Here is a 16,664-nt window from a genome sequence, read left to right as displayed (position 1 = left end):
CCGGCAAGCCTCTTCTCTCAGTTTAAATCGTTTACACAAATATCGGATGCTGAGCAATTCAAGATTTTAATTACACGAGAGGCACTTTTGAACGGAACATCCTACCGTCGCGGTGGTCCCGTGAAAACTGGAAAGCGAAACTCTAATATCACGCACCTTCCCCCGTTAAGTACGCAACGCGTGTCCCTCCCTACTCTATCACAAGTACTCTCTCTTTCTCTTTTTCACTCCTCGTCATCCCTATTTCCCCTTTTGCCGGTCGATTATCTCTCAACCCGCATTAATTTCTCACTCAACGAAAGCAGCTGCAAAAGGCTCGTAACGAGTGAAGTAACGCCAGAATTTCAATTGTATGTACGATATGGCATGCATTTAAATTAACAGATTAAGGCGAGAAAATGTTTCCTTAACGCAAAATGTAAAGCTGTAATTTGCTCTTTCCCCGTCGGATTTTTTTGGAGAAATTAATTTCACAAAATGACTGCTGAAATGGAATTATTAACAACGGCGGAACCTCATTTTATTCCAGGGTAGAAAGTTAACCCCTGTACAAATCGATAATAATCAATCTGTATTACAAATAATTAATAACTGTTCTTAATAATCCAATAATTCATTACGCTAATTGTAAGTTTGGAGTGACGGTGCCGCATATAGAGTGCTTTGCGAATTTCAAGAAAATCGCGCGGCTATGCTTTTCAGATATTCCGGTTATTGTCCGCAGTACCGATTCAGTTGCGGTGAAACATATGCAAAAGCCACGCATAAACTGCTGCTCGATCCTACGATTAACCATGCGAGAACGCTCGTCCTGGCGAATTGTGCGGCCGAAGATTACGAGGTGAACGATTCGCAACGCTAAGCCTTAAACGATAACGCGGCAAATGAATTAACGATAAGATTATACAAGATAAGACAATTTATGTAACTTAAGAAGCTTTCAAAATTTTCCTAAAAAAATATATCTCAATTATTCTACGACGCGTGTATCCTAAAAATAACTTTTTATCCGTTGCCGGAACAACATTTGCGTAGGCATGGCGACCGTCCGAGAGCGATATAAGAGTGGTCAATACTCGTTTCAAGAGGACCGATCCCCTTTTCGTTCACCCCATGTTGCCAGGATACGAGGGTGCTTATCGGTTCCTTGTAACGGTTATCAGGACAAACTTTCGATACGCGCTGAAAATTATCACGAATTTGCGTCTCCGCGGAACAGGTTTTCCTTGTAATTCAACCGATTACTGAACATTGCGTTAGGTTTCGTACCGGGAACGAACGATGGACTCGGACAAAGATACGCGGTGCGCGCGACCGAAGGTTTCGCCGATTTCGAGCGACAACAATTGCGGAGTAAGGCGGCTTTGGATCGCCTGAGGAGGACGATCGGCGTGCAATGTGGACAAGCCGAGCCGAGGAATTTGGAGGAACGTCTGGTGAGGGAAAAAAAGAGCTACCATAAAATCGTAAAGATATCGAGAATTAAAAATAGAGCAATATCTTAATTTTCAATAATTTAATTCTTATTACAGCTAATTAAAACCCAATTTAAATTGCCCTTGCTCACTGTGCGACCTGAATATGTAACAGCGACGAACAATTTACCATTAGACAAGAAGTGCGAAATATCGGAAAGCTATACATCCTTGTTTTATATATGAAATAAAAAAAAAAAATTACTAAATTATATTAAAAAAAAAATTATATAAAATATAAAAAAATTAAATTAAATTTGTCGAATAATATTTGCGTAAATACAAAACAGTTTAATCAATAAAATTTTAAATTCTTATCACCATTAAAGCCGTGATCTAATACGGGTTGGGTTGAAATTTAATCAATCAGAATAAAGAAAACTATAACTTCTCAGGTTTAGCAAACTTTGCTTTAATTGGTCAAATTTCAATCCAATCTCAATCCCAATCTGTATATAGTTTGATCACGGCTTAAGGTAAACGTTTGTTATAACTTGTTAAATCAAATTTATTGCAGAACGACAAAGTAATTGTATGTTCTATATTAATGAAGTATCGTTCTCAATTGTTTCTGTAAATTAACATCTTCTGTCATTGAATGTCATAATTCGCAGTTCATAAACGTATCTCGTTTCCCAAAAATACGGTTTCCAAACGACTAATAGTAATCTAATAAAATGAAACTTCCAGACAACGAAAATCCCGTGTGGTATTCGTTCATCCGCGAAAACGCGAAAAGTAAGCGACTAATTGTAAAATCGTGTTTACCTTACAATCAGTAATATAATTGAATGAAGTGTTTAATCAGTTAATATTAAATTTATATTAAAACAATTTATAATCTTATATAAATTAATTTATGCAAAAACATCAAAAAGTTCTTTAATTTATATATTTTTGTAAAATATATATAATTTAAAAAAATACGCCAGACACTTTTGAAAGAAAAATATACGTTGTCGTCATACTGCATATACTTTGTAAAGGATACGCGACTCATATTCCCCACGGATACACATATTCCGATATATCAATCGTCCCATCATCTGATAACGTATTATACAGTTTCGCAAATTGTCGAAAGGGTACAAAATATAGAATAATGACTGATCTTTATCCCGATCCGCCGTTACTTGTTCAGTCCACTGAGATCTACCATAAAAACGTCGGAATGATATTACCGAACTATCTTGGATATATTCCCGGAGCAGTGTTCAGGTAAGTTTAATTAATTAATTAATTAAACACAACTAATTAGATTATATGAGAATATGAGGATAAATATGAGGATCGGAGGATCCTAAAATATATCAACCCAGATATCTAAGGATTTAAAAATTCAAGATCTAAGAATGAGGAATTGGATCTTAAGAATGAGAGTCCGAGGAAACAGGACTCAGGAATTAGAGAATCCGAGGATTTAAATATAAAAAACATCACAGTTTTTTCAACAACATCTTTACTTTGTAGATGCGGTAAAACATTCGGAGCTGATTCAAGAGACGTGAAACTATGGCTTCGAAGAAACTTCGACCTGTAATTTATCTTCGCAACAATATCGTTTATTCAATCGATTACCGCCAATCATACTGACCACAAAACCACTTAATTGAACCATACGTCACGTCAAAATATATAAAAATTTACAATATCCAGATATATCCGGATGAATATAAATTTAATATCACAAATATAACGGGAATAAATTTCATCCTCGATTCTAGGCGATAAATATGTATAAAAATTGCAGTAAGTCAGCGTAATTAGAATTCCTTCATAATCGTATCAAGTGAACTTTTTACACACCTAACGTATTCGAGCAGTACGAAAGCTACGCGAAAAATTAGTGCAGTGTGCAAGAAACTTATTGATAGTCATCAAATATACATACACATATATACATATGCATAGTTTCAATTATGGGGACGCCCATTTCTTCAAGATATCGGCGGCTGCTTTCAAATTTTCGTCTTTCTGTTAAAATATTCGATATTTAACAAACGCCGAAGTCATTTGCTGTCAAAGTTATTGCACTTACCTTAGCGAGTCGGCACGCGCTTACCTTTATAAAACAGTACCGCACATAGTCTTCCGCTAGACTTTTATGTTCAGGACCATAAAACGCCGAGGGAGGAATACCTTGAAGACCGACGTTCTTCGTCATCCACTTGGTGAATCTGTAGTCCTTGTTCTCGTCCGTCTCCTCCCGCAGTTTCACTTTGTTCTCCAACGCGGACCAGTTAGCAAGCATAAAGTATCCACCCTCGGGTATCGTTGGTATCATGCCGACTTCGCGAAGAAATTTAGCCATAAAGTCGCGTTTCGGTAATAATTCCATTGCCAGACTGTGGAAGTAACATTCCGGCTGCCCTAAGCGTTCCATTTCCAATTCGAATCCGATAGCTACCGCTTCCTGCAATTAAACCACAATTTGTCAGAGTAAAGTTTATAAACAGAATAATTAGAAAAATTTTGCTTAATTCGTTACCTGAGTCGGTGTGGTACAGGTATACACGGTGTTCTGATGTACAACTTGCAGATTGTGCAATAAATTTGCTGGTCCATAAGCCCAACCTATTTTCCAGCCTGTAACGCTGAACGTTTTGCCCGCTGATCCAATCGTGATCGTACGTTCGTACATACCGGGCAATGTTGCTAATTAAAATAATAAATTTGTTTTAGATGTTCTTCTAGGGATTCTATATCGCGTATGACTCATTTTGTCAGGCAATTCTTACCGATTCTTATGTGTTTGTACGGCTTGTAAACGATATGCTCGTAAACCTCATCAGAAACCACAAGCACGTTCCATTTCTTCGCGAGATCAGCAATAAATTGTAATTCGTCCAGCGTAAAAACTTTTCCTATGGGATTGTGCGGAGTGTTGAGGACGATACCTTTAGTTTTCTCGTTAAAGAGACTTTCCATTTCTTTCCTATCGAACACCCAATCGCCAGAGGTGACCGTGCCCGATGTAGATTTCTGCGAAAAGGTAATATTATGTATCTAATGCAAAACACTTATTCCTTGCTTTTATTATTCAAAATTCTTACCGGTTTTAATGCTATGTATCTGGGTATTCCTCCGGCACTCTGCACCATAGGTACGTAACAATCGAAGAAGGGTTCAATAACGATCCACTCATCTCCGGGATTAGTGTGACCTTGCAGAGTGGCATATAAAGCTTCGTAAGCACCAGCGGTGATCAACACTTCCTTGTTCGGATCCAAATCACGGTCAATAAGCTTGGAGTAAAACTTTGCAACTGCATTCACTAATCTTGGATGACCCTGCAACATTCGTATATTTACATTGGTAACAAAATTCATCATACAACGGATAGATAAGATAAAATTATTATCATTGCTAGTTACTGATAATAATTAAAATTACATTAACATTATTGCGTTAATGTTTTATTTAAAAAATTATTCAAATTAATAAGAAGCGTGCGAGGTTATTCGAAAGTCACAACGATTGGAATATCCGTTACTTACAAATCCTCTCGTATACTGTTGCAAAAGAGGATTGTCACTCTTGGCGATAGCGGCCAAGGCATTCGTCACGTTTTCCGGTGCGTGATAGTCAGGAAAGCCCTGACCCAAGTTCAGTGGCTTGTACCGCAGAGCGAGCTGGATGTATTCGACCCTAACCAAACAAACATAACCAATAACCGATACCGTTTCAACGTGAGTCTGTTTATTGCTATTTGTATAAAAAATATATATATATATATATGTATAACTATATAAAGTAACGTTTACTTACCAGACAGACTTTTCGTTGCCCTTCAAACGATTCGGTAAGTCAAACTTCGACATTCCGGCGATACTCCTAATATTTTTTACTGTGCTGAATGAAGCGGTCTTACTCGTCGCCAAGAAACAAGCTCTCGTTAGCATCTAGAGGCGCACACAAGCACAATATCTTCAAATAAATCGTGTCCTGTTATATTAATTTAATTGCGCACGATAATTATTATTTTAATTGATGTTTGAAGTTTGTCAATATAGATATACATACATACAACTCGGAATACGGAACTCTACTAAATTTAACATTTAACTGAACTCTACCTTCTCACGAATTTGGCTGGAGTGTAAATTATCGCAACAATTGTCGTCATATTTTTGCTTTGCAAATACTGCAAATTATCGCGAACGATGATAAAAGCTTATGTAATAATCCGTTATGGCGGGAAAGTTAATTTTCGCGAAAACAAGATGTCGCTATTTTTAATCAAACCCAACGCATCGTTCGTAAATTAATAACAATAATGTTCATTTCTATCAAATGTAAATTAACTTGAATCTCAGTTTAACTTATTTTTCATCTTTATCTAGTTGGAAGAATTAGAAAAAAATAAAGAATAAGTCAAATGAAAATTATAAAATTAATCTAATAGACAAGTGATTTTGTCAGTTGAATTAACCCTTGCCAATAATTAACATAATCTGCTTGATTGTTCGTTGGCCGTGTTCTATAATTTTTATCTTGTAAATAATTTGACTATCTTCGACTGCAACTTATTATTGTAATTTTTTCAAGGAATTAGAAAAAGATAAATATATTATAGCATAAAGTTAAACCAATAATAAGATTAATTCAAGTTTACCTGTATTGACGATAGAAATGGGCGTAATCGTTATAATTATTTCGATTAACCGATTTTACAAGTTGTTGTAGTTAACCAGAGCGGAACGGGGTATATACATATGTCGTCGCGAGAGTGAAGGTCGTTGAGAAATAGAAAAGGCACGCGCGTACTTGATTTCGCTGATTCGTCGCGCTAGGCGAGATGAAACGACGAAGCAATCGAAGCTCGAATAAACGGGACGAACGCAAAGCGAGAAACGGAGCGGGCGCGAGCAAGTCGACGAACTTCCGGTTTCTTCTTGATAACGATAACGACACCCGATCCTCGCGATCAGTCTATTGGGTCGATATGGCCAAGACGACGAATTTCCGCCGAACTCGTGCAACAACAACAAGTCGTCCGACGAAAGTGCGCGGATTCGGGGAAATAAGAGTATACGGTAATTAAAACGGACACGCGCGTGACACGTGAATCCACGCCATTGGTCGACGGCTCTCGGAAAAATTGAAATCGATTTGAATCGCGCGTCGAATAAAAGCGCGCGCGCGCGCGACAATCCGATAAGCTCCGCCATTTTCGCCGACACTCCTCCCGGGATTGACCTGATTTATTGATATATATATAAATAAAAGGAAATACGTGGCACGAAATAACATATGGCGGAAATATCTTACCGGAACAACCGCGCGACCGCGAGGGAGATTTTGATTGGAAACACCCGTATACCGTCATCGTCGCGTTTTTCCGTTTTCCGTTTTCGAAGTTTCGCGAAGCGCGTTTGACTCTTGTTCGCCATCGTTTGTTCCGATCTTCCTTTTTATCATTTTGGAACGGGCGTTATACTTACCGAGAGCACGAAGAGAACCGTGACGCCTCGCACGACGGACATGTTCGTTTTAGTATATGCTCTCAATTCAAACGAAATGTAGCAACGAGTTGACAAAGGTCAACCACTTTCACTTTGGCTGTTCACTTTGGCGACCGCCGATCGTCGCAGTCGAATCTCCCCTTCCCTCCCATAGTCCCATATAGTGGCTGTTTCGCGCGCGTTTTCAACCGCGCGCGCGGCATCGACAAGGTATAATTTCTCGTAAACCGGCAGCTTCAAGTGAATTTTTGGAACGCGCGTCGATTTCGCGCGATAAACGCGAGACGAAAAGATACAACTTTCGTCCTTCGTAGTTAAATGTCTCAAATATATCTTGTAGTTTTTTCAAATATTTTGCTATTATAAAACATTCGTCACTCACCGATCCGATGCGCAACGGGCGGAGTACGTCGGCCACGTAGCTACGACGATACTGTAACAAAAAAACGAAAGATATATAAATTAAAGAGGTGCTGAGAAAATGATTAATGTTTCAAAGGATACACATAATTTTACTCATTAGATTCGCTCTGATATAATTATCTATTTTCCATTTACTTTTTTTTTTATTACATTACTTTATTTATTACATATTTGCAAAAATAAATTTCTATAAAATTTTGAACAATTTATTTTTTTCTAATTATTTTTAGCTTATCGAAATAAAACTCTGAATAAATGAGGAAAAACTATTAACTTTGTGCAGATAAAAGATACGATATACTCACCCCCCAGTTGCTCCGCCGGGGCCCGATGTCTCTCTCAGACCTCCTCCTCCTCTCAGGCGACGTCAGGCCTCCTCCTCTCACTCTCACCGCACGGAACACTCGGGAACACTCGCGGATGTAAAACTGCACTATTAATACTTTGCACAACGAGAAGTCGCGGATCGTTAACTTACGCGGCAAATATTAACGAACTGGTGTTGCATCACGGCGCGTGCTATCGCTTGAATCGCACTCGATACGGTTTCACGTTGTCACTCATCTTTTCCCCCTTCGAAAAAAATCGGAGATAGGTCGCATTACAATTCCGGCGCAGCGGATATAATGTCAAAGCACGACATTATATATATTCGAGAGTCCAGATATATGACGAGACCGCGAGACGAACGATTATCGCCCCCGCGAATGCACGACGAAACTGCAAATCACTCACAATAAATCACGTAATCACAATAATAGCCGTACCTTCGCCTCGACGTCTCCGCCTCGAGCGATTCACAATTTCACACGACATTGCACATTCATTCCGACACTGTCCGACGACGGACACTTGATACGTTACGAATTTTTGAGCGCGTAGTCGATTATTCCCGCCAAAACGAGGAGCAGGAGTGCCAATCGCAGGATAAAGCGCGTTCCGAAAAACAGCATCCACAGCACGGAGCACGAAATAACGCTCTTCACAACTGTCCGAAATTTACCGGGAGAATGACCGAATGAGATATTCCCGCAGGTAAACGGTACTCCGAGAACATCGAAGAAAACAAGCGGCAAGGCCGCTCACCGACAAGAACGATCGATCGCACGCCGACTTCGAAGGTTTCAACGTTCAACGTTCAACGGTCGTGCGTCGCGCCTAGTACGGCGATGGCGTCTCAGGCGTCCGGTATGCCGCTGCCTGCGCCGCGCCGCTGCGCCGCGCCGCCGAGTCGGCGGCTCGGAGCGGCGGAACGTGATTGGCCGGATCCGGGGGCTCGACTCGCTAGCCAATCGCGTTCGACTTCTTTCCCCCGACTGTACGCCGGTAGAGGCGCGCCGGCGCGCAATGTACGCGACACGTTCAACGGCGCGTCGCTCGTTCATGTAATTCATTACGTTTACAAATGTTTCAAATTTATTTGTATGTGCTCTTTTTTATTTTTCCTAATCTCTACTTTATAGAAAATTAACATTATATAAATTGTATCGTTTGCAAAAATTTCGTCGCGATCGTTCTTGCAGCGCGGTGATCGCGCATACCGTATAAAAGACGATAAACCGTCGTCATCAAGATACTTAACTGTTGCTCGTTCTCTTGAGATTACATACCTTATTATACTTGAAATAACCCAGACAGCACACAGGGTCAATTTAATATTTGTATCTTACGTGTATCGATAAATATTAACTTATTTTATATATTTATATGTTAATGTTAAATATATAGCCCTCTCTTTTTTCTCTTTCCGACACTGCCGATAAAACATCATTTTGGTGCGCGTCCGTGCAGTTTGCAGATGTAGCGTGATGTTTTATCGGCAGTGTCGGAAAATGAACGTGGCTACGTAGTACTAATTTCGAAAATGGATGCACTGGCGGTAGTGTACAGGTCACAGGGGTTTTCGACGGTTCCACAAAAAACAAAAAAGGCCGGGATGGTTTTGGCCTTTCTCTCTCTCTCTCTCTCTCTCTCTGACGAAATCCCAGCTTGACCGGTTATTGGTATCGATATCTTCATCCACTTCACCTTCATCAATTTTCGTCTTTCATCAGATCGGTCGGGATCACGGACCAGGATAAAATTATACGAAAATGGCACAGTTCGCGCAAATGGTAGAAGACCTCGACGATTGTTTCGTGAGAACGGCGGGGAATATTATTAAATACTGCGGTAAGTTTCCAAGGAACACGCTCACAAGGGAACGGTACGAAAGTTTCAATTTATTTCTAAGGACGGATTAATATATATCATTCTAATATTGTAATTCGATGTCTTTCTTCTCTGTTGTGCACGCTGTGAAAAGTGTTTTTGCCTAAACCACGCTTTAATTCGGAAACTGTATCTTATATAAATTATTAAATTGTATCTAGCGATAAGTTTGGGTTGAAGTTGCGACTTCGCGAATTTCTACCTCCCATTTTGAGCCGTGTATCTCCGCAACCGTTTAAGATCTGCATTTACTATTTCGGAAATAATTCTTTCTTATTATCCCCTATCGAATAGTCTTGGTCTGCCCTTGCGACTAAATCAGGCATGGTCAAGCGAGCCTGTTGCTTCGAGGTTGACCATGTCTGGACTAAATTGACGCTTTCGTGTCTCGTTTCTTTGTCGGAATCTTCCGAGTGTTTTTCTCCGCACTCCTACGTTTCCCTTGCTTTTCTCTCTTACGCTCGTATCTCGTTTCAAGAGAAAGCGCGGCTAAGTTAAGACACTTCGTCTCTTTCTCGCAAGAAAACGAAATATGTGTTTCAGATGATGACGATGAGGAAATGCACAAGGAGTTGAAGGAGTTAAGAGAGGTCTTGATAGAGAACTGTACGGAGTTCGCGAGAATAAAGGCTGCGGATAAAATCAGCGAGCAGATGCAATATGTGTCTGAGCTCCAGCCGGAAAAAGACGTGAAACACATCACGAAAGTAACAACCGCCTTTACTCAAAGAGTTATTAGTGTGATTTTCGAAATTTGCCCTTGCTATTGTTTGTAATAGGAATATAAAAAGGCTATATCCAACATCCAAGTTAATCCGTTGGAAGACAACAGGCTGCTGGAGTATGATCGTCAGATCGAAGGTTTGCTTCAAGGTAACGACTGAAATGGAGATCCCAGATCACTGAAAGTTTGTCAGGTTTTTCTTCACATACTTCTTTCCAAGATTAACGATCTTCGAATCTCCTAGCAAATAAAGCTGAATCGAATAACGGAGCGGATGACACGGACGCCGATCTGCGGCTGACGGGCAGCGAAATAAATGTGATTGATCCGATCTCGAAGACCAGAATGACCGATCCTGTGAGAAATGCAGTCTGTGGTCATGTGTACGACAGAGAAAGCCTTGTCGCGATGTTGGAAAAGAACAAAAACACTAGGTACGTTTTTCGCGCGATGCCAAATATCGGGATGTGCCGCTACAGGATTTATTATGTTTGCGTTTATAGATGTCCCGTGGTTGGCTGCACCAGCTTGGATTACATAGATTTAAGTCACTGTCGCTCCGACATTGTGACGAAAACGTTCCTGGAGAGAAATCCTGCTTAAATTCGAGAGCAATGGATACAATAAAAGCTGTGGACGCATAGTGTTAGATTCATCGAATGTACATACCGCGTACATGTATACTCGTACTTTGTATTAAGAAAATTATTACCTTCGTTACATCTTGTAAAGTTTCATCGTCGAATTTAAATTTTGATTACAAAATATAGATTAAAAAATATATTTTATAAAATATAATATTATTGAGCAATATATTTTTTTTGTCCTAGTTATACTTGTATGGCTGCAAGACGAGATGGTATATTTGTTCGTGTCAAATGGATATGTGTAACAAAACTACTTCGATCGTTTCGCTATTCTGTGTATATACATATTCGATTTTCGATTGCGTGTAATTGATCTAAGTTGCGTTTATGTTCAGTCGCGTCGCCAATGATCGATAACGACAAGGCTCGTGCTATGCTCACGTTCGCTCTTTTATCGACGCTTTTAATTCTATCGGGCATTCGTACTGCCGGCGATGGCGCCGATTGGGACTCTCCGAGATCGCACGCGTCGGCTGTAATTACGAAAAACATCCACGGACACGCTTCATACGTAGAGCCCGTGTTTTACGGAGATTTCATGCAGCCGTCGCAACGCCGTCTTCTCGAACATCCGCGCAGGGCCAAGCAGGTATACCGCAGCCACGATTACAACGTCGCGCGAAGACACCGTCGACCTCGAAATAAGCACGACGAGGGCAGACCTTATCGTTCGTCGGCCGTGAAGAACGACGAAGATGAGGACGAGGAAGAAGAGGAGGAGGAGGAGGAGGAAGAGGAGGAAAATCAGCACGACGTGGAAGACAAGCTCGACGACGAGGGCGCCGACGAGGAGACCGCGGAGCAGGACGAGGAAGAAACGGTGAACGAGGAACCCACCGAGGTCTACGATTATGGTTAGTGTTGAAGGACGAAACTTTTGCCGCGTTTTCTAGGTCGTCGCCAGGAATCGCGTAGCGAGATCCGGTTACGTGCCGCTCGAAAGTGAGGCCGATGAACGTGAGAGACAGGAAGCTGTGAGGATCAGATCGGCCACCGAGGAGTGCGAGGACGAGCCGACGGAACCGTCGCAATATTATGAATACGGTGAGGACGCGTCGAGGCGAGAGGAAAGCACATCTTCTCTTTTTCTTCTCTCTACCGATGACAGACACCCGGAAATCCTGTATAACAATCGCCCAGCGATTAAATTAAAGAATTTTTTAAATATTTTTTTAGGATTCCTTAAACAGTCATTATTTATTTAAAAAATATTCTGCTACAAAAAACATTGCGCATTTATAAGGGCTGACTCTAGCGTTATACCGATTTCCCAACGACGCGAGCCTCGACCGAGCGTTTCGCTGGTCTCACGTTATTGTAAAAAAAAAATTTCAGAGACCGAGGTGAAAAACGTTGCTTCTCAAGATGCCCGTCGCGACGGACATCGAGCGATATTCCCCATGATGGTCCTCGACGCAAGTTTACTGATTCTTCTGCTCGCCTAAGAACTCAGAGTTCCAAGATAAGAAGGAGGAGCATTCGCGAATAAGCGACATATTCCACAGCGAACGAGACCAATTGTGCGCGATGCGCTGCGTCGTAATAAATTTCTATGAATTTCTATATGAGTCGCTTGAATTATTCGTAGAATATCGTCCATTGCGTTAAACGTTCGTCAGATATTCGCTTAAGGTGTGGCGGGGTAGAGACCGAGGGTGCTCGATGATCGACAGCTCCGACGGGCGCCGAAATTCAACTCGAAAGGTCACGGCAATTCGGGTGAACGGCACGAATGCGTGACGGATCCGGAATTGAGATTTTTTTTCCCCAGGTCACCGACACCGAATATCGAGACAAACTCAAGGCCGCGGGATTAAGCAAGATTATAAGTTCTTTCTACGTTTTGAGTCGTTGCCGCGGGATATCGCGTAGGTGAACGATCGATCGAAGATCGACGCGTACCGTCTTCTTTCTCTAAAAGGCGTGCGCGACACAAATTGGTGACATCATCGAGAAACCGATTTATCTCGAAAATAAATATCTCGTGTTTATTTAGATAATTTAGTCGCACAGGAGCGTGTATAATTTCAAGAGTTAAGCAAATAATGATGTAACGAGCCGATGATTCATTCGGACGGCTGGATACCAGTGCGGGATACCAGTGCGTCGTTGAATCTCATTAGGAGCGCGATACGCTTCGCGCGACATGAAAGCGGCTCGTTAGCGATTCTAGTCGCGTAAGCGTGCTGCGCGTTTGTTTGAAATTCACCTCGTCGGGACGTGCCTACGGTCTCGCGTACTGAAACCGGAGGGAAGCTTATAATGTGCTTGTCATGCTCGTCCGTTGTTAAGCATTGCCCTGACGAAAAAAAGTTTTTCATATTTTCTCAGAAAAAGAAAATTGAGAATTATGAAAAAATCTGAAAAAAAAAAAATGAAAATTTCTCAGATGCTTTTCTACTTGTGGAAATCTAATATCAGAGTTTTCTACCTTAATTTTATGAGATAAATATTTTCGAAGCATCGGATTTGAAAAAGCTGTGTGCCTGTGCGTATCGCGACGAGGAGTCGAAGAGCAGAGCATTCATCTCCAAGCGCGATCGAACGACCGACCAATTGCGATCAATCGATGCGGGCGAACTCGCTCGGAGTCGGGGAGGGGGAGGGGGCCTGGACCTCGACGCGACGCGCGATCCAACCGTCAGATGGCTTTGCGAACGCCGTCATCGCGCCGTCATTGAGCGGCAGCGCGGCGCGCGATTGGCCGCGGCGCGTACCACGTGGTGGCGCGGCTCGGGTGGGGATTGGCCGGCGCGGCCGCCGCGCAACGCGGTCGAGAGAGGCGGCGGCGCGGCGTTTCGTTGTGGTAGTATTTACCCCGCGGTGCTTAACTTAAAGCCGAGTAGTCGTGTCTCGTTCCGATCCGGTTCCGGAGAGCCGCGCGCGCCGTACACGCACGAGATACACGCTCGCCGTCGCGTTTCGCGTCGCCGAGATAAAAACAAAAAAAGCGGCAACGAAACGAGGCGGACGGGACGAGTGCCGAGTGCCGAGTCGAATGTCCCGCGGCGAGGGGAAAAGAAAGCACGCGGGGAGGGATCTCGAGAACGGTTCACGCGGCCACGTTTTCCCGTCGCGGTCGTCGTGTTCGGCGAGGGCCGAGGCTTCGCTTCGAGGTGCGCGTGCGATCGAAGCTCCGCGGTGATCGACGGCGAGTGCGCGCGCCATATTCACGCGTCGCGGCACGTCACCGGGTGTACGCGAGACGTCGCCCTCGCGGTGACACGGCGGCGTACGGTACGGCGCGGCGCGGCGCGGCGCGACAAAGGGGAGTGACTGACGACGAGAGTGAAGTGCGCCGCGTGTGCGGGAGCGCGTTCCGAGAGTCCCGAGTGCGGTGAACGCGCGGCGTGCGCGCGAGCGCGAGCACTGTGCGAGCAAGCGTGTGTGAGCCGCGCCACACGGCGTGTGCGGAAACGTGCGCGCGGCCACGCGCCGAGCCGACGCGACGGCACGCGGATCGTGGGATCGTGGAATGCACGCTGACAGGTAGATATCCGCCGCGCCGCCGCACCCCGGCGAGAATTCCGGAGCGCGGAGTACACGCCTCCCTCTCTCTGCGTCCTCGTCTATCGGCGCCTAGCGCGCCTAGCGTCGTCCGTTTCTTTTTCTTTCTCTTTCTCTCGCGCGTGCGCGCGCACACACACGCCGTTTTCTTTCTCTCTTTTTCTTGATTGTCGATTGCGTCTGTTTACGCGCATCCTATCTACGACTCCCTTTTTCTCTCTCGCCGCGATCTCTCTCGATGACAGCTGTCCCTCTCTTTCTCTCTCTCTTTATCTCGCGCTTCGTTTCCCTCAGGGTCGTTTCGGACTCCCGTGAACTTTTTGCAAGTCTGAAATTCTCGAATTTTTGGAATTCTTGTGACCTCGAGCGCGCTATCGATTTGTTTTATAGTTCTTTTCTCTCTTCTTTTCTCAAGCTTTCAGAATTTACGCCGTTCTTAGATCGTCGAGAGACTCGGGAAAGCCTTCTGCGAAACTTTACTTTAAAGTTTAAAGAGACGCGAGAGGATTCAACGTCGGGATTCTCGCGACGCCTGGGAAGGATTTCGGCGCGAGGTAGTCAAAGTTCGTCGCCCTTATAGCCGCCGTGAATAAAGTTACGTAAAGTGAAAGTGTCCGCGCGTGTATAGCCAGACGCGCGTGCCGTAAATTACACGGTGATGCGTAAGGTGCGAGACGGAGAGAGAGCGCGATTCGGAGTCGCCTGTCTCGCGATTTTTTCCGCGACGCGGTTTATCCGCCGGAGGCAAACGATCCTCCCGGAGCGATCGTTATCCGATCGATATTTACGCTTTACTCCAATCATCTTGCAAGCTCCGATAACGCGCACGATCGGGGTGTCGGAGTACCGATTAGGGCGATCGCGATGCCTGAGAGAAGATCAAGCTCAGCTTCGGTAATCGGCGATGAATGGAAAGAGAGAAAAAGTGTGGAGGAAAGATATAAATCTCGCGAGACGCCATATATGTTAGAAATATTGGTGAAAAATGGAATGGCGTAGTATAATATGAATGAGTCGTGCGTCCTTTGCTCCTTCATCGGCGAACGGTTTCCGGTTCTCCTTTGCGATTTGCGATCGCGGTACTTTTTACGCTTTTGACATAATTCCGCCAAGGACGTTGCCGGAGCGTTCCGTGTGAACGGTCGATTATCTCGATTCTCGATCGGGATCGCGCTCGGCGCTTCCCGCTTGGATGGAGGAAGCGGAGACGAGACGGAGATCGACCAGGAATTTTCTTCGCACTGTTTACCTCGCTCTCGATGATCGCGCGCAGCTAAGTATATGTGTGTACGTGCACGTGGGCCACGTGTATCAAATAGTTACTTCCTGCGATTTGATACGCGAGAAATTTTTTTACCCGATATCTCGCGGATGTTTTATTCTTCGCGGATGTACGAAACTTATCTGGTGCGTATTATCACCGAAAATTACCGTCCGACGTGGCAAGATCAATGTTGGACAAGAGAATATTGGCAGTTTGCTTAAATTAAATCACAAACTACTTTTTTTAATAATAATAAGTGAAACAAGACTGTTATAATACCTATAATACAATCAATTAGAGAGAAAAACAACATTTACGGTTTGGACTGGATCTTTGGTAGTCTAATAATAATATTGTGCAAATTTTGTGTCATTTTTCTAAACTCGGCAAACTGCACGCCGATTATTTGTCGGTTTTTAAAACACAATTTTTTTTGTTGCCGTTTGACATGACAAAATCAACGTTAGACAAAAGAATGTTGGCAGAGTTTGCTTAAATCAAATCAAATTTTTTTTTTCAAAATTAAGTATGATAAATGAAACAGGACCGTTATAATATACAATCAATTAGAGAGAAAAATATTTACGGTCTGGACTGGATCTTGGTAGTCTAATAATAATATTGTGTGAACTTTGTATATTTTTTCTAAACTCAGTAAACTGCACGTGCCAATTTTTTTATCGGTTTAAAACACAGCTCTTTCTAGAAACAGTAAATTTACATAGTTAAATCCATAATCGAGATTAATTTTTTTTTGTATTTTTAGTCTTAGCAGCAATTTGTAGTCCCGACTTTCTTCTGCGTATTTCTCAAGCCCTTTACCACCCGGCATTCCTTTGTGATGATTTATCGGGGAAGATCATCGAGAGCGCGCCGTACTTATGTGCAATATGTGCATCGGCCTTAAGCCGTTCGGTCTGCCTCAACGAAAGAAATACGGCGGTAATA

General features: G+C 43.0%; 4 protein-coding genes across 17 annotated transcripts in view; 3 read left to right on the top strand and 1 right to left on the bottom strand.

The window, feature by feature from the left end:
* The first annotated feature begins 184 nt into the window (after positions 1 to 184).
* LOC143893346 (CIMIP2 protein CG18335) lies at positions 185 to 3,092 on the top strand. Its single transcript, XM_077398604.1, has 7 exons — positions 185 to 530; positions 703 to 841; positions 1,036 to 1,132; positions 1,261 to 1,436; positions 1,533 to 1,659; positions 2,408 to 2,693; positions 2,946 to 3,092. Exons 1-7 carry the CDS (start codon positions 478 to 480, stop codon positions 3,013 to 3,015), a joined length of 948 nt encoding a protein of 315 aa, XP_077254730.1. The 5' UTR covers positions 185 to 477; the 3' UTR covers positions 3,016 to 3,092.
* Positions 3,016 to 7,060, bottom strand: Kyat (Kynurenine aminotransferase). Of its 5 annotated transcripts, none has more exons than XM_077398547.1 (8): positions 6,920 to 7,060; positions 5,244 to 5,377; positions 4,973 to 5,123; positions 4,529 to 4,765; positions 4,214 to 4,457; positions 3,964 to 4,130; positions 3,538 to 3,888; positions 3,016 to 3,449 (listed from the first exon to the last, which is right to left on the bottom strand). In XM_077398547.1, exons 1-8 carry the CDS (start codon positions 6,959 to 6,961, stop codon positions 3,393 to 3,395), a joined length of 1,383 nt encoding a protein of 460 aa, XP_077254673.1. In that variant the 5' UTR covers positions 6,962 to 7,060; the 3' UTR covers positions 3,016 to 3,392. The 5 variants fall into 5 exon arrangements, with proteins under 5 accessions (XP_077254673.1, XP_077254677.1, XP_077254674.1 ...); XM_077398551.1 differs by lacking the exon at positions 6,920 to 7,060 and adding an exon at positions 6,091 to 6,381; XM_077398548.1 differs by lacking the exon at positions 6,920 to 7,060 and adding an exon at positions 5,552 to 5,679.
* Positions 7,061 to 9,247: 2,187 nt separating this feature from the next.
* On the top strand, positions 9,248 to 11,096 carry LOC143893317 (E3 SUMO-protein ligase NSE2). 2 transcript variants are annotated; one of them, XM_077398563.1, is made up of 6 exons: positions 9,248 to 9,272; positions 9,418 to 9,535; positions 10,118 to 10,281; positions 10,354 to 10,447; positions 10,543 to 10,732; positions 10,802 to 11,096. In XM_077398563.1, the coding sequence occupies exons 2-6, from the start codon at positions 9,457 to 9,459 to the stop codon at positions 10,899 to 10,901; spliced, it is 627 nt and encodes a 208-aa protein (XP_077254689.1). In that variant the 5' UTR covers positions 9,248 to 9,272; positions 9,418 to 9,456; the 3' UTR covers positions 10,902 to 11,096. The 2 variants fall into 2 exon arrangements, with proteins under 2 accessions (XP_077254689.1, XP_077254688.1); XM_077398562.1 differs by lacking the exon at positions 9,248 to 9,272 and having other exon boundaries at positions 9,281 to 9,535.
* Positions 11,097 to 13,745: 2,649 nt separating this feature from the next.
* The window catches only part of LOC143893308 (uncharacterized), a 47,168-nt gene continuing 44,249 nt past the window's right edge, over positions 13,746 to 16,664 (top strand). For 4 of the 9 annotated variants that reach the window (XM_077398530.1, XM_077398528.1, XM_077398529.1 and 1 more), the window contains exon 1: positions 13,748 to 14,434. The gene's annotated coding sequence lies outside the window, so the exon portion shown is untranslated. Of the gene's footprint in view, positions 14,435 to 16,664 lie in introns of all 9 variants that reach the window. The other 5 variants (XM_077398531.1, XM_077398536.1, XM_077398535.1 and 2 more) reach the window with 3 other exon arrangements.

The sequence above is a fragment of the Temnothorax americanus genome, unplaced genomic scaffold, assembly GCF_048541705.1.
Source record: "Temnothorax americanus isolate GAGA-0224 unplaced genomic scaffold, ASM4854170v1 Scaffold12, whole genome shotgun sequence".
In the NCBI taxonomy this organism is placed as follows: Eukaryota; Metazoa; Arthropoda; class Insecta; order Hymenoptera; family Formicidae; genus Temnothorax; species Temnothorax americanus.
Note: the sequence above shows the minus strand (reverse complement) of the source record. Positions and strands in the feature narration are given on the sequence as shown.

Bases quoted from the DNA above. Each gene is read 5' to 3' on its own strand.
- LOC143893346 (XM_077398604.1), top strand. From the start codon at position 478: ATGACTGCTGAAATGGAATTATTAACAACGGCGGAACCTCATTTTATT. The intron at 1,133-1,260 runs GTGCTTATCGGT...ACATTGCGTTAG, and splicing joins CATGTTGCCAGGATACGAGG to GTTTCGTACCGGGAACGAAC. The intron at 1,660-2,407 runs GAAATAAAAAAA...AAAATACGCCAG, and splicing joins TACATCCTTGTTTTATATAT to ACACTTTTGAAAGAAAAATA.
- Kyat (XM_077398547.1), bottom strand. From the start codon at position 6,961: ATGTCCGTCGTGCGAGGCGTCACGGTTCTCTTCGTGCTCTCG. The intron at 4,458-4,528 runs GTAAGAATTTTG...ACCTTTTCGCAG, and splicing joins GATACATAGCATTAAAACCG to AAATCTACATCGGGCACGGT. The intron at 4,131-4,213 runs GTAAGAATTGCC...TATTTTAATTAG, and splicing joins GTACAAACACATAAGAATCG to CAACATTGCCCGGTATGTAC.
- LOC143893317 (XM_077398563.1), top strand. From the start codon at position 9,457: ATGGCACAGTTCGCGCAAATGGTAGAAGACCTCGACGATTGTTTCGTG. The intron at 9,536-10,117 runs GTAAGTTTCCAA...TATGTGTTTCAG, and splicing joins GAATATTATTAAATACTGCG to ATGATGACGATGAGGAAATG. The intron at 10,448-10,542 runs GTAACGACTGAA...CGAATCTCCTAG, and splicing joins GATCGAAGGTTTGCTTCAAG to CAAATAAAGCTGAATCGAAT.